Genomic DNA, 14847 nt, shown 5'->3' with positions numbered 1-14847 from the left:
TTATATAGCGGACTTAATAATGTGTAGTTGCGGCAATTATCGATGATGGAGACCTGGTGCGACTAGTTGGTATGAAATGACGATAGTTATAGCGCGAGAACACAACGACGCCAAAGAAACTTTTTGTCTCTTTGTCATCGTTCTTTTATCGCACAATAACTATCGTCCAACACGCAGCTTCAAACCATTACAGCTCAAAAAATACCCATGCCGCCACTGCAATTCGAACAGGCAATATGTTTCGATTTTATCCCTGTCATGGCCTGTGTACTTAGATTTAGGTGTACGTTAAGAAATTTCCGGAGTCCTCCACTACGGCGTCTCTCATAATAATACAGTGGTTTTGAGACACAGAATCCCAACAATTAATATTATGCAGTATTATCATGATTAAAAAGCTTGTAAGACACACTTTCACTTCCCCATATACGACCACGCTTCACTTTTTTTTTCTTAACTGCGGCAGTTATGTCAAGCCACAGACGTCAAGTCGATTAAACTTCACCCATATAAGTCCTGTCAGCGCTCACTTCTTGCCGTAGCATTGCGTATCTGCGACAACGCGTCACTAGGAAGTAATTGTACGCGTCATCGTTTGTCATGGCTGCGCAGTATAATACTGCGCAGTTTACGACGCTCCGTATCTGTACGCGTCGTAACTGGTCCTTTGCGCGTCGAAGCACCCGCCCAAGTCACACAGCGCTATTCTAGGTGGCGTTGCAAGGCGATGAAGCGTAAAGTCCCTGAAAAATATACTTTATTTTTCAGGGACTTTAATGAAGCGGTGTCGGTCGGTGCGAGCGCCGGAAAGGACGCTTCCTGCGCCATCTTTCCGACTGCGTGAAAGGCGTGTTGCAATGCCGCAGCAAGGGGCATAGCAGCAAGGGGCATGATTCAATGCCGCAGCAAGGGACATGATTCAAGGCCCCCTCTAAAAAGCTTTCAAAGGAACACAACGAATTGGTTTAGACAGATGAATCGTACTCCAAAAACCTTAATGTCGCCAATTTCACTATCGCATAAGTTTATTAGTGAAGGAGAAAAATAAGGTCAATGTCTCATTCCTGAAATTTCCGCGAAAATTCCCACACATGACGTCACGGATTTCAAAGAGTACTTTTTCGCATTTTGGCGACATTAGCACAACAAGATTTTTTAAAGCTTAATATGTTCGCCCCCGCCACCCCTCAGAGGGCAAAGTACTTCATTTTTACTGATTCGGAACCACGTAGACTCGAGTAGAGGAGTAGAGGCTGTCAAAACCCATGACGTCATGACGCTTGGTGCGAAATGTGCAAGGTGGAGTCGCCACCTGCATTTATTTTTTCGCACGTTTTCTCGCTTACCAAACATCTTCATGGCAGGCGAGATTTTGGAATTGTGAATGAGTAATTTGCTAATACAAGAAGAATCGTTTTGTTTCTTTAGGATCTCTTCAACACACACTAACATGCAAGTGCACGAAAGAAGTGACCCCCTCCCCTGCCCACAAAGAAAATTTCTGGCAGCATACTTACAGACATGGTCAATGTCTGTATGATTAGGTACAACACACACACACACACACACAGACAGACAGACAGTGAGGAACAATGGAGTGAACAGGAGAAATACTAAGTACATTGCCAACATTTTTCAGAGGTTTCATCTATGCACAACAATCTCAGCATCATACTTTTGCTGCTACGTTTTCAACACAGTTCAAATGCATACAGCATTTCTGTTCACAGTCATTTGAGCCAACCAGTTGGTTATTTAAACAAAAGAACTAAGCATTGACAACAACCATTTGACAGATTTTCCTGCCATCTTTATTTCTTTGTTTTTACATAGTTATTGAAAGTTTAAGTGAAGTATAGACCTGTGCTCATTTTCTTTTTGTGGCATCTCAGTGCATATACAAATGTACACCTAATCATTATTAAACTCCAATCCTGTCCTGTGTGGACAACCATTATTAGGTGTTTTGGCAAACATCAATAAGTATTTACACATCCAGTCCACCTGGGTAGCAATGTTTTTAAACTCTGCAAATAATATGTGAATAAAAGGAATGGGTAGATGCTATCCTTGCATATCTGGTTTCATGGCCCATAAAATACTTTAAATAATGTTCTGCATTTCTACCATAATCAACTAGCAGCAAAAACTCAAACTAGAACCTATACCATAGGGCAATTAAATAGAGATAATCCTGTTTTGCTTAAATGAGTAGACTTAAGTCAGCTATCAGGAAAGTCATACGATTATCACTTGTTCTGCAGTCTGGAAATGTGCAAGGCTATCATTGTCGCATAACATTTGAAGATGAAGACAGACATAAGCCGTACAGGAGCACAAACATCTGTCAGGCATCACTTCATACTGCATAGCTACTCTGAAATATTTGAAAGGACTGCAAAGAAATGTAAAATACAGAGAAGGGCTACATAGAATTTTTGAAGAAGCTCCCAGAAACTTAGCCTAAATAAGACAATACAAATTTATATGAAGTCCTGTTTAGCCCAAAGATGGTATTGCTGAGTTCAATGTTTTGAAAGCAAACAAAAGCACAGAAGTCACTTCAGTGTGAACTGAAGATTTTGAAGAGAAAGGAATGTGAAAGTAAATCAGGCAGTGCTAAGAAAAACACCAAGGGCTAACTTAATTTGCAAAATTGACAGACAGAGTTCCAGGCTTATCTTATTGTAGAAAAAAATACAGAAAAATTAAGGACATGGCCGTAACATGAGAACATGGCTGACAATGATAATTTTTCAGTTATGTCATTGTTTTTATTGAACGTGTAATAATCAGGCACCACAATAATGTGCTTTACCAGGTTACAATGAACTCAACTCTGTTCTTTTACATAATATGCTCAGTTTAGCTGCAAAGAATAAAGACACTTTAAATTACCTTAAGCCTCAGTTTAATGAGAACAATTTTTTGTGGCCGGGCTTGATTATCATACCACAATGCCGCGTTAAGATCTCGTCTCATGTTGTTATTTTTCTTTTTGCCTATTGTTTGTCTATTATGCTGTTTTACTACGTGTTCGCTTCAACTCCTGAACATTTATATCGCAATTACAGTAAAACCTCATTATTTCGAACTTGGTTATTTCGAAATCCCGCCTAATTCGAAGTATTTCCACGGTCCCGTATTTTGCTATGTAAGTTTGAGTAGATAATTTGAAGTGGCGGCCGACCCCAGTCCGATTAATTCGATACCTTTGGGTGCGAAGTGCTAGTTCCAGATCCCAATTACACTACAAATCCGCGGAAACGACGGCCCTTAATAGCCACAAGGCAATGCAACATAGCGATGCTAATGAGTGGCAGCTGAAGCACCCCAGCCTCGCCACTTCCAGCGCAAAAAAAGAAAACCTGTTTCGTGGTCAACCGGAACGTGCCCCTGCAGAAAACGAGACGTGCTTCACTGCAACGCAGCGATGACATGCGGGCAGCAAATCGCATGTTTCTCACAAAGTCAACGGATCATGGTTTACTCATTCTTTATGGGATTGTAAAAAAAATTAACAAAGAATAGTTTGGCAGAGTTCGCGATGTATGCTAACCTCCGATTGACGGTTGCTCCAGCGATTCGCGCCTTTGCACTGCTGACGGAGTTCTTGCCAGCAACACCTACTTCGAAAACCAAGTTCAAAAGTTTTCAGAGATAATTTTTTTAGCCGAAACACATTGCGAGTTTCATCATACTGGCCATTATTAAATTCCTAATTATACCAGAGAGAATGTGCGAATGGTCGCATCATGACGTGCTGGCGCAGTGAGGAGCAGGCGAGATACTGCCCGCGTGTCACTACTGTGCTGCAGTGAAGATGTCTTGTTTTCCGCAGGTGCACATTTTAGTTTATCACGACAGCGTTTTTCTTTTTTTTTTTCGATGGCAGCAGTGAGGCCCATCGTTCCCCCGTCTTTGCGGCAAAATTGAGACCAGGTATTGCTGAAAAACATAAGCCTTGAAGCAGCAAGCTAGCTGGCACAGCAAATGACAAGCCCTAATTACTTCAAACGGTTTTAAGTTCCTTGCATCCCACCTTTTGTATGTTCTCTTAATTAGAAAATCTGCTTATTTCGAAGATTTCTCGCGGCCCCAGTTACTTCTAATAAACGAAGTTTTGCTTGTACAACAATACAGTAAACAAATATTGTCCCCTATATCTTCCTTGGCTTCACCGAATGCTGTTTTATTAAGGTTGTGCCTTTAAAAAACTAACAAAAAAACAAGCCCTTGATAAGTTCCCCTTCATCTGTTGATGCTACAGGTACCCACGGAAGCAGTCAGTCCCAGATATAGGTTACCAGCCTTTTACCGAGGTCTGCACATTTTGCCCTGTAGTTCATCAGTTTATATATGTAGCACAAGTGCACAGAGTTAAGTGTACATAAATGTGGCTGCCCAAGCAATCATAGCACATAGTGACACCTGCTTACATACAAGAATCCACAGTTGCGATATACTCTTGGAGAAGGATGACTGGATGTGACAAAGATGCTATAAGCCCTCAGCCTTCTCATCAGCAAGTAAATTATGTGCAGCTGTAGTGCTCACACAAGTGACCCCGACACTGCTAGACTCTTCAGAAGGTGTCAAGATTCTTGATCAGCTTCTGCCTTATTTTCACTGTCTTCTGTCATTTGGGAGCTGCACAAAAAGCAAAATCATAGAAATCCTTAGATTAAAGAGAGTTGGTTTGTAAAAGCTTGGTAAGAAAAGTTGGTTGTTATGCAGTACTTCCGTTAGAAGACCTGGAGCCTTTCAAGAAGCAGTCACCATTCTAGATAATGTTTACAGAGAGTCAGCAACATCTATTGACGAAAGAAAAGCCAAAATGTCTCTTAGCTTTATACATGTTTTTCCAAGACAGAGTCCCCCCTCACCATCACAATTCCTTCGTACTGATGCTCATGAAGTGAAAGCAGAGAGAAATTCAAGCAATAAAAACTTCAAGATGAAGGCTTGAAGCAATGGAAAAGGTTTGTTGAACGGGGAATGTCACTGGAGCCAACATTTGGACAAGTGAACTTGTCTTTGTCAAAGCGGCAACTGCCTTCCTCAGCAGTATGTATGCATCAGAATTATACACAATGCATTACAAGTATTTGTTTACTTGTAATCAAGTTACTGTTAATTCATTCATTTATTCATTTATTGATACTGTCAGCCCTTTGCGGGCTATTACAGGAGTGGAGTTGACTCATATAAAACAGAAATGTGCATAAGAGAAACATAAGAAAAAGATCCTTCACTACTGGAACAAATCATTTCGTAGCACATACAACAAATATATCATAATGGCTAAGCATATAGTTTACAGAGAAGTTAGCAAAAAATAAGAAAAGAGAGGATCACTGCCAAAATACACATCATATTTTGTGCATAATTAAACACATAATAAATATCATAGCCTAATTACAAAGCACATAACTCACACATATTCACAATCTTAGCACATGGTATCAGAGTGCACTATATGTTTTATTGCTTCTAAAAAGTCAGTAAGCGATTGTTATTTTATTATTATTGTTACTTTATTGTTAATTTTTGAATGTTACTAATTACTTTCAGAGTTCAGAGTGCTAACCGTTACACCATGAGGCCTAAGGCACTCTGCTCCCACTCTGCTCTTGTCTTGTCTCTTAAGGTTACACCGATCATCTTTCTTTCTATCGCTCAGTGAAATTAAGCAGAGCTCTTTTTGTAAGGCTCTGGGTTTCTGCTCAGTAGGTGAGTACGGGCAAGGTGCAGCTATGTATATGTGACGCTATGATGACTGGGAGACGTGACCTGGCTCATACGCCATGTTCATTACAAAAGCACTTCTTCCTCCTCTACTTCTCCTAACCACCCTTGCCTTCTTACGTTACAGGATTTCCCTTCCCCCCGAAAGATGGCACTGGTTACAAACTATAACAAATTAAAGAAGTGAATGAACAAAACAACGCCCAAATTAACAGTTTCTCGTCCAGACGGAGTTCCACAATCTCACGAAATCTTCAAGGCCGATTGAGCAGTCCGATGAATTTTATGACAACTCTGGTGGGCGAGGTTGACTGTTGCGTTCTGGCCAACTGAAGCACGCCTTGAACGGAGAAATTACTGATGACACAGCGATTCTCGTCATGAATGAACAAGGGTCGAAGTACTTGTAGCATTTGAGAGTCGGATGTCGTAGGCTCGAAGTTCTCCGTCGTAGACGCTGCTTTCTGTGTCGTGACTGAGACAGAACGAGTGCTTGCAGCCTGCATGTGCGGGAACCGAAGCTGATGGTATGATGCCTTTGTTCCTTCATTGTACACATGGTAGCTGCACGTCTCTTTCGTAGCTTTCTGTGGTCTTCTCTCAGTTTGTTGAATCGTAGACACGGCGTTGAGAACTGGTGCAGAAAACTTTGTCGACGTTGCTTTCTGCGAAGATGGCTTAGGCATCGACTTCGTCTTTGCTTCTTTAATTGATGTTGTCTCTGATGATCTTTCAGCCACAAGTGTACTCGTGAGGAGGTTTCACTTGATCGTTGTTCTTGTTCAAGTAGCCGTTGCAGTTCTTGGAGTTCGTGGAGTTCCCTTTGTTGAAATTGCTCGTCTTCTTGTGAAAGTTCGTCAGATGGGCCTCTTTCAGGAACATGAGTCTGCTTTTCTTTAGATGGTGATGTGATCAGTAGATTGTCGGTACTCGACACTGTACTGCTAGGCTTGTCCTGCGATGAAAGCAGCGTGACAGGCTGATGATGAAGGTAGAGAGCACCCAATCGCATACCATTCACGGAAGTTACTAAAACACGAAATTAATTACGCCATCACAGAACTCGAATGTTTGGCAATTATTGACGCCATCGATAAATGGCACTGCTATCTACACGGGAAACCTTTCACTGTGATCACAGATCACGCAGCGTTGCAATGGCTTAAAAGCATCAAGAATCCCCGAGGCCGACTTTTCCCGTGGTCCTTGAAACTCTCCATGTACGACGTGAACATCAAACACCAAAAGGGCATTGACAACATTGAAGCTGATGCACTATCTCGAAGCCCGGTAGTTCAACTCCTATCTGCTGAGCAACTGCGAGAGCATGACAACGACAAACCACCCGGAAAGCATACCATTGAGAACGGACTGAGTATAGTGACACGCAGGGGAATACGAAAAGTCTATGTGCCTTTTGCCCTCCGGTCTTCTCTTCTCCAAAAAGCTCATGACGCTTTCGGTCATGTCGGGGTAAAGAAGACGCTGCGGCTTCTCTCTCCACAGTACTATTGGCCCGACATCATCACCGACGTGAGCGAGTACATACGCCACTGCGATACCTGCCAGCGCTGCAAGAAACCGAAGAACAAACGATTTGGTTCCTTGGAGTCTTTGCCACCAGCGGAACAACCGTTTGATCTTCTGGCCATGGACACTATCGGAGGTTTTGGCAACTACGGCTCATCCAAAAGATTCATTCACTTAGCCGTTGATCATGCCACCCGTTATGTCTGGGCTTTCGCACACAAGAATGAGACTTGCGACGCGTACATCTCTTGCCTGAAGAGTATCTTCGCTGCTGGAAAGCCGCCGAAGTTCCTTTCCGACCGCGGCACAGGATTCACTGCCGGCAAATTTACGCAGTTCCTCAAGCACAACAATATTCATCAGCTTTTAACAAGCTCATAACGCCCGCAGTGTAATGGCCTAAACGAGCGCACTAATCAGACGATCGTTACTCGCCTCCGATGCAAGATCAACGATGAACCCTGAAAACCGTGGCCGCGTCTCCTCTCGGACATTGTCGATGAGTACAATAGAACGCCTCACGAAGTCACAGGCTACCCACCCTGCTTTCTTATGTATGGCATACCATCGTATCCCTATCTTCTTCCAGGCGTTACCGAAAATCTGCAGGAAGCTCGTACAAACGCAGTCCGCAATTCAGTAGCATATCACGAGAAAAACAAGATCATATATGACAAGAAGTTCCTTCCATTAGAGCTTCAAGTGGGAGACTTTGTTCTATATGAAGCAGCCTGGCACCCGAACTGCGGCAAACTCAGCGCAATCATGGAAGGACCCTATACGACCATACGCAAGATTTCGGCAGTTAACTACGAGATCGACCGCAGCGTGGCTCCACTCGGTCGCCAGACTGACATGGTTCATGTCGGGAGACTTAAACGATATCATCCGCCCCTGCACCTACGTCTCTCTCGGGGGAGGGGGGAAGCGTGTGACGAACCACAAGAGAACGGTGTGGTGGAATGGTAGAGAAGGAGGAAGACGAAGACAAATAAATGGTTCATCGTACAGCCATCACGCCTCCTGTGTCACACGAGTCTGCTTTTCTTTAGATGGTGATGTGATCAGTAGATTGTCGGTAGTCGACACTGTACTGCTAGGCTTGTCCTGCGATGAAAGCAGCGTGACAGGCTGATGAGAACGCTCCCAAGATGGTTGTGAGTCATCCTTGATTGTAAATGCTTCTGTCAGTTGACAATGCGCCGGCGTTGGTGGATTCGAAATTCCTGCAGTGCTTTGACTCACATGTGTGTTGTCACTTGATGATGAGAGCACAACAGACATGGCTTCAGGTGGTTCTGATGGCGTATGTTTTTCTTTTTGCAGCGTAGTTAGGCTGACAATGTCTGTCGAACGACCCTGGTCCGGAACGTCAGGGCAGGGGCTGGTATTGTGAGGATTCACTAGCTCGTCACGCGTGAATTCCGTCGCACGCTTGAAACCGTCTGGGCCTTGTGTGTGACACGAAGCATCAAGGAATTCGGGTGGTTCAGTAAAATGTGAAGTGTTGTGGTGCAGTGAACACGTTGAAAATGCCAATTTCATTGTTCTTGGGAAAGCCGGCTTTAGGTTTACTCTTTTGCCGAAATGGTCTAAATTCCTTTCGGTATACGGAGGCTTTGCCTTGTCTGTTGCGACGTGCAAGTTACCAGTCGGTGTTCGAAAGCGTGACGTTTTTAAAAAAGAGTCGTATGATGGTACAATGGTGGTATATTTTCTCTGAGGTCTCGTTTGGAAAATAGGCTTACTGCGGGAAGACTTCGCGTAACTCTGATGGGCGAGTTGAAAAGCTTTCCGCTGATGAAGTATGGACAGGTCTTCATCGTATTCCTTGAAACGACTGATCATTTCTTCTTTGATCTTTTTCCAAGACTCATCGTTCTCGAAGATGTGGGTGAGGTAAAACTTGAATGCCTCACCTGAGATGTAGTCAGTGAAGTTTACGATCATCTCCCGTTCCGACCATGATGCAGCGGCGGCGTGGACCTCGAATAGGTTGAACCAGTCCTGTACGGGTCCGTCGTCCGCTGATCCGGTGTACTTGGGGATGTCGAGGTCAGCCGATGGTTCTGTCATGGTGCCGGTCGTTGTCCTTCTAGGCGATGATTCGGTACGGTCAGGACGTCTTCTAGGGAACTGCGTCGATGATGAGTGACTGATGAAGGGGCAGGCAGGTCTCCATCCTGTTGACTCGTGTGACGCTATGATGACTGGGAGACGTGGCCTGGCTAATACGCCATGTTCATTTTAAAAGCACTTCTTCTTCCTCTACTTCTCCTAAACACCCCTGCCTTCTTACGTTACATATAATACTTGCCTCTTGAGGGTTAATGGTAGATTACCATTCATGATTTCAGAAAGCTTGCCGAATGTGCTCCACTCCATCTTGATTCTCTTAGTTACTTCACTCTCATGCTTCTGCTTTATGTTTACTCTCTGTCCGAAGTAGACATATTCATTTGCAACTTGTAGCATCTCTAGCAAGGTGGCAAGTTGGGCTAGTTGGATTACGTTAATAATTGAAAATTTTTGTTGAAGCGTACTAAAGACGGACGGACAGAAGAGGCTGACAAGCGCTGTCCTTGTCAGCCTCTTCTGTCCGTCTGTGTTTAGTGCGCTTCAACAAAAATTTTCAATTGTAGCGTCTCTCCAATTATCGCAAAGTGCTGTTTTCTGCGGAGATTGTTGCATATTGCTTTAGTTTTATTTCATTTGATGTTCAGTCTTACTCTTCTGCTTGCTGTGTCCAGTTCAGTAATCATAAGCTGTAATTCGTCCCCTGAGTTACTCATCAAGGCGATTTCATCAGCAAGCCCCGCCGCGGTGGTCTAGTGGCTAAGGTACTCAGCTGCTGACCCGCAGGTCGCGGGTTCAAATCCCGGCTGCGGTGGCTGCATTTCCGATGGAGGCGGAAATGTTGTAGGCCCGTGTGCTCAGATTTGGGTGCACGTTAAAGAACCCCAGGTGGTCTAAATTTTCGGAGCCCTCCACTACGGCGTCTCTCATAATCATATCGTGGTTTTGGGACGTTAAACCCCACATATCAATCAATTTCATCAGCAAATCGCAGGTTACTAAGATACGCTCCATTAACTCTTATCCCTAACTCTTCCAAATCTAGGGCCCTGCAAACCTTCTGTAAACACACGGTGAATAGAATTAGAGAGATCACGTCTCCCTGCCTTGCACCCTTCTTTATTGGGATTCTGTCACTTTCTTTATGGAGAACTATGCAGGCTGTGGATCCGCTGTAAATTTCTCCCAGTATGTTTATGTAGGGTTCGTCGTTGCCCTGATTCCATAGTGCTTGCACCACTGCTAATGTCTCGACTGAGTCTAACGTCTTCTTGTAATCTATGAAGGCTATGTATAGGGGTTGGTTGCATTCCCCGCATTTCTCTATCATCTGATCGATATTATGAATATACTGCGTACGAAATCCTGCTTGGTCCTTTGGTTGCCTGAACTCTAATGTCGCCCTAATTTTTTTAGCTATTAGTTTTGTAAATTGCTTATGGAAAACGAACAGTAAGCTGATCGGGCTGTAATTTTTCAAGTCCTTCATGTCTCCTTTCATATAGATTAAGATGATGTTGGCATTCTTCCAAGATTCCGGTACCGTTCCCGCAAAGAGACACTTCGTATATAAGGTGGCCACTTTTTCCAACACAATTTCTCCGCCATCTTTTAGCAGGTCCGTTGTTACCTTACTCTCACCAGCGGCTTTGCCTCTTTTCATAAATAAACCAATTGTAATTCTAAGTATGCGTGCATTTTCTCCCTCGACCACATAAGTGGTTCTCTACATCATGACAGACTCCACATTACTTCAACTAACTCTATCTGCATGATGTGACAGGGGTTTTACTAATTGATCAAGCTGTCCTTTGAACTGTTTAATTCAAACCCTCAGCAATTTTTTCATATTCTTTAAGTGTATATAGTATACACGCGCAGATATAAACGCACGTCCAAACATACATAAAGTGTCCTTGACCCCCCCTCCTGCCCCGAAAAAATTTCTGGCTGCATTACTGGCTGGTTTTGGCAGCCCGCGGGTAGCCAGCAGTGGAAAATCGAAGAGCCCCACTGACACCGTGGTTGAGGGACGTGAAAACACAAATATTACTATTATTGTCTGACAGCTTAAAATAAAACTACGGCAGTAATTAGCCACGAATACAGAAAAAGACGTTGACTTACCTGGATTCAGATCCTTCAGGGGCACCACATTTCGCGCAGATCTTCAGCCTTTCGGCACAGGCGCTACACACTATGTGGTAGGCCGACTTCACAGTCTTTCCTTCACACTTGACGCTGAAATGAAGGCGTGCATGAAGATACTACGCGTATGATGGAACAGCATATACACTACTGAAGCTTAACAAAGTTTCGAATGCCAAAGAACCTGCCGAAGCTGCAAAAATACTGACGTTTGCTCATTTCCACACACAAACGTTTTTACTTTCCTAACACGCAGCAAATGCTCAGTAAAAGTTAACCACGCGAAACTAAAATTTAACAGCAAGGAATAGGAAGCGAGACCTTCTCACCATTTTCGAGGAACGGTAAGCGGCTTGTACTTTTTGTACCTAATTTTCCACTCTATGATATCTTTGCACCTGGCACATACATTTTCGATTTTCAAGCTGAGTATCTTTTTCGTCTGCACAGTCGTGTCGTGGAGCGTATTCTTAAATGCCGTGACATTTTGATGCTTCTGAGCCCTGGACCTGCTCACGTTTCCCGGCTGTGTGCTCATATTTCAAGCAATAATAAGAAAGCCAATAAGAAAGCCTTCGGGCAAGTGAACAAACTCCTCGCTAAACAGAACGTAGCAACCACTACTGGAACTTTGAGGGAGCCGCCATCATGATTACGTCATAACACGTGCGCACCAGATCCAGATCACACAGATCCAGAGAACATGGCAAATGCAGTAGAATCTATGTGGTGGTTATACGTTAACTTATAATATATAACTAAGACACTTGATCTGAGCTTGATTCTAATGGAACAAATTACCATGTGAAGTAAACATTGCCGAGCTTCCTCAGACCACCACACCTTGGCAGCGTAATCGGTAGCAGTCGAAAAAAATATTGAGTTTGTGCGGTGCGCTCGTTGGTGGCGGTGACGGCAGCGCAGATGGCTTCAGCTTCTGCAAGAGTTATTCAGGTCACTTGCACCATTTTTCTGTCGTTCTCGCGGAGACCTCTGAACGGCCGAAGCGTAAACTATTACCGCACTTAATGCGCTGGCGTTTCTCGCTCGTGCGGGCCATATGCAGCGGCGTGCGTTTACGTCCGAAAAACGGAACTCGCTCTGAAGGACGCCCTTGAGCTGCCCCGGTAAACTTTTATAGCAAACTGTACACGAGTTGACAGCAAACTAGATCGCTTCTGGCATCTTAACGGTAGTGACAAGGAAACATCGTTCCGGCGTGTGACGAGTTGCGAACGTGTTGCGTCACCTGCATTGCGGGCGACCCATTCATTGGGTATCGCCTCTCGTTTTCGCAGGCCGTCAAGCCACACAACCCGCTGATCAAGTTTCGCGCGGGCAGCGCAAGGACCGACAGAGGTAAGATGAGAGTTCGCGGCGTGTTTTGTTGTGGTGGTGGCGTTTATGGTTTCTTCAGTAGGGACAACTGTTGTGACGCGGAGTTTCACAATGTCGCGAAGTTCTCACAGGGCCGACGCAGACCACCGCATCGTCAGCGGCGATGAAGGCGACGAGTAGCGCTGCTTCCGCAAAATCAAAACCGGTGGGCTCTCTGCCACGCGGATCTGGCATCGACGAATCTCAACTACCTGCCCGGTACGCCAGGAAACCGCTGTCTCAATATGAAGGCGACTACATACAGGTAAGCAGCCGTAGATCGAGAATACTGAAACCACACACGCAACTTTGGATCGTGATCGGGCCCAATCAGGATTGAGTTTCTCGATTGAGGTTGGCATCTTTCCGCAATTCGCCGAAAAAAAGGCAATCACAGTGGGGAAATTCTATCCCTGTAATCGGGACAAAAATTATTCTCTGGTGCAATTAGGTTTTGCATTGGGTCGTCACGTAGGGCGGGGAGTGATTTTAAATGATGAAAACAAAAAAAAAATGAATAGAAAAGTGAACCCCACAACTGTCTGCAGCAAAGTGCGACACCTTAGCAGTTGCTCATAAGGGAATGGAATAAGAAGGGATTAAAAGGGATAGAGAGAGAAGTGAAGATTGAGAGGAAAGTAAAAGATTGGGAGACAGAGAAGTCTGCGGATGGGGCCACGATAAGCAAGCAGTCCTTGAAAAAAAGGACATTGTAAACGGAACAACAGTCAGCCACGAAATCCATCGAGCATCTCCTTTGATGCAGCAACGCTCGGCATGAACACAGGGACCTGCGGGCAATTAAAGCTGTCGTCTGTTGTTCCCACTTCCGAGCAATAGGAAGACGTTTTTGAAAAGGGGCCCCGGAGAAATACCATCGAGGCCACTGCCCATGTGCGAGACCGAAATATCGTTCGGGTGTTGCGTGGAGGCCGCTATTTCTCGCATTTAGCGAGAGCCCAATGCCTGTCCCGAAAGCTTTGCTTCAAAAAAACACGACAGCACCCACTGAAGCGACAGCTCCTGGCCAAGACTAGAGTGACCTAGAATAGGGGGAGTGTCCAAAGCACTGCAGGCGCTATTCAAAAACTTTTGACACCTGCTTGACCCCAAGGCTTCGGGGCCTTTATTCGAAAACTCTGTATTCATACCGAACCACTTCCAAGTATCTATGCATCACTGACTGATCCTGGCTTTGACACAACTTATAGGACCACGTATGGTATGCTTTGAAAACAAAATCAAGCTACATTTCACTGTATTAAGAGCAATGGTCTTTAGCCTAACTGCATTCTCCACTTTGTTTGGTGGAGCTTTGACTTGAAATGTGACAGGCCTAATAAAAAAATTTTGTTATTTGTTTCAATTACTTGCTGTAAAGTTATGACAAATGCTTCTGTACTGTGATTGAAAGTCACAGAATTCTCTTCTTCCTTTTCAGAGAGGAGGTCCCGAGTAGCATACATCCCTGCATAGCTGCTGTAAATAAGAAACGCTCAAAAGGAATTATTTGAAGCCTGTATTGAAGAGACCTGCTTTATAGCAACAATAATGGATGGAGATGTGGACCATGACAAACATGGAAAGAATGCACCAGTGCAAATATTTATTTTCCAAAAAGCAAGCAGTCCCAAGGCCTTGTGAAGGATGTGCCGTGAAGGCAACAACGATGAAGGCGGCTGCTACACTTTGCAAGTGCCCAGTGCATTCCCATGCAATTAAATTTGTTTGTTCTTGTTGTGGTTAATTTTGGTGTATAAAGCACCTTTAGAGTGCAGCATTACATTAAAGTAGATGCAGTGTTAGATTTTTTTAAACATGATTTCGTTCACATTTCACGCGTCATAGATTCATGCAGAGTTATGTTTGGGCTATTATTGACTTTAATACGCTGCTGCTGAGTAAATTGAGGTTTTTAGTACTTGCAACGACAGTCAAGTTCTGACAGGAAAATGCAAATATTTTGGT

General features: G+C 44.1%; 2 protein-coding genes across 3 annotated transcripts in view; one reads left to right on the top strand and one right to left on the bottom strand.

The window, feature by feature from the left end:
• Positions 1-12134, bottom strand: part of LOC119188293 (dual oxidase maturation factor 1) — a 239536-nt gene extending 227402 nt beyond the window's left edge. The window contains exons 1-2 of the mRNA XM_075896420.1: positions 11832-12134; positions 11482-11595 (exon numbers count right to left, since the gene is read on the bottom strand). Of these exons, the coding sequence (XP_075752535.1) occupies positions 11482-11595; positions 11832-12040 (323 nt within the window). The 5' untranslated portion in view covers positions 12041-12134. The remainder of the gene's footprint in view (positions 1-11481; positions 11596-11831) is intronic.
• Positions 12135-12302: 168 nt separating this feature from the next.
• LOC119188289 (alpha-ketoglutarate dehydrogenase component 4) lies at positions 12303-14626 on the top strand. 2 transcript variants are annotated; one of them, XM_037436262.2, is made up of 4 exons: positions 12303-12456; positions 12801-12861; positions 12972-13144; positions 14321-14626. In XM_037436262.2, exons 1-4 carry the CDS (start codon positions 12427-12429, stop codon positions 14336-14338), a joined length of 282 nt encoding a protein of 93 aa, XP_037292159.2. In that variant the 5' UTR covers positions 12303-12426; the 3' UTR covers positions 14339-14626. The 2 variants fall into 2 exon arrangements, with proteins under 2 accessions (XP_037292159.2, XP_037292158.2); XM_037436261.2 differs by having other exon boundaries at positions 12963-13144.
• Positions 14627-14847: the final 221 nt, after the last annotated feature.

The sequence above is a fragment of the Rhipicephalus microplus genome, chromosome 1 (genome assembly GCF_043290135.1).
Source record: "Rhipicephalus microplus isolate Deutch F79 chromosome 1, USDA_Rmic, whole genome shotgun sequence".
In the NCBI taxonomy this organism is placed as follows: domain Eukaryota; kingdom Metazoa; phylum Arthropoda; class Arachnida; order Ixodida; family Ixodidae; genus Rhipicephalus; species Rhipicephalus microplus.
This window is presented reverse-complemented; position numbering and strand designations above follow the sequence as displayed.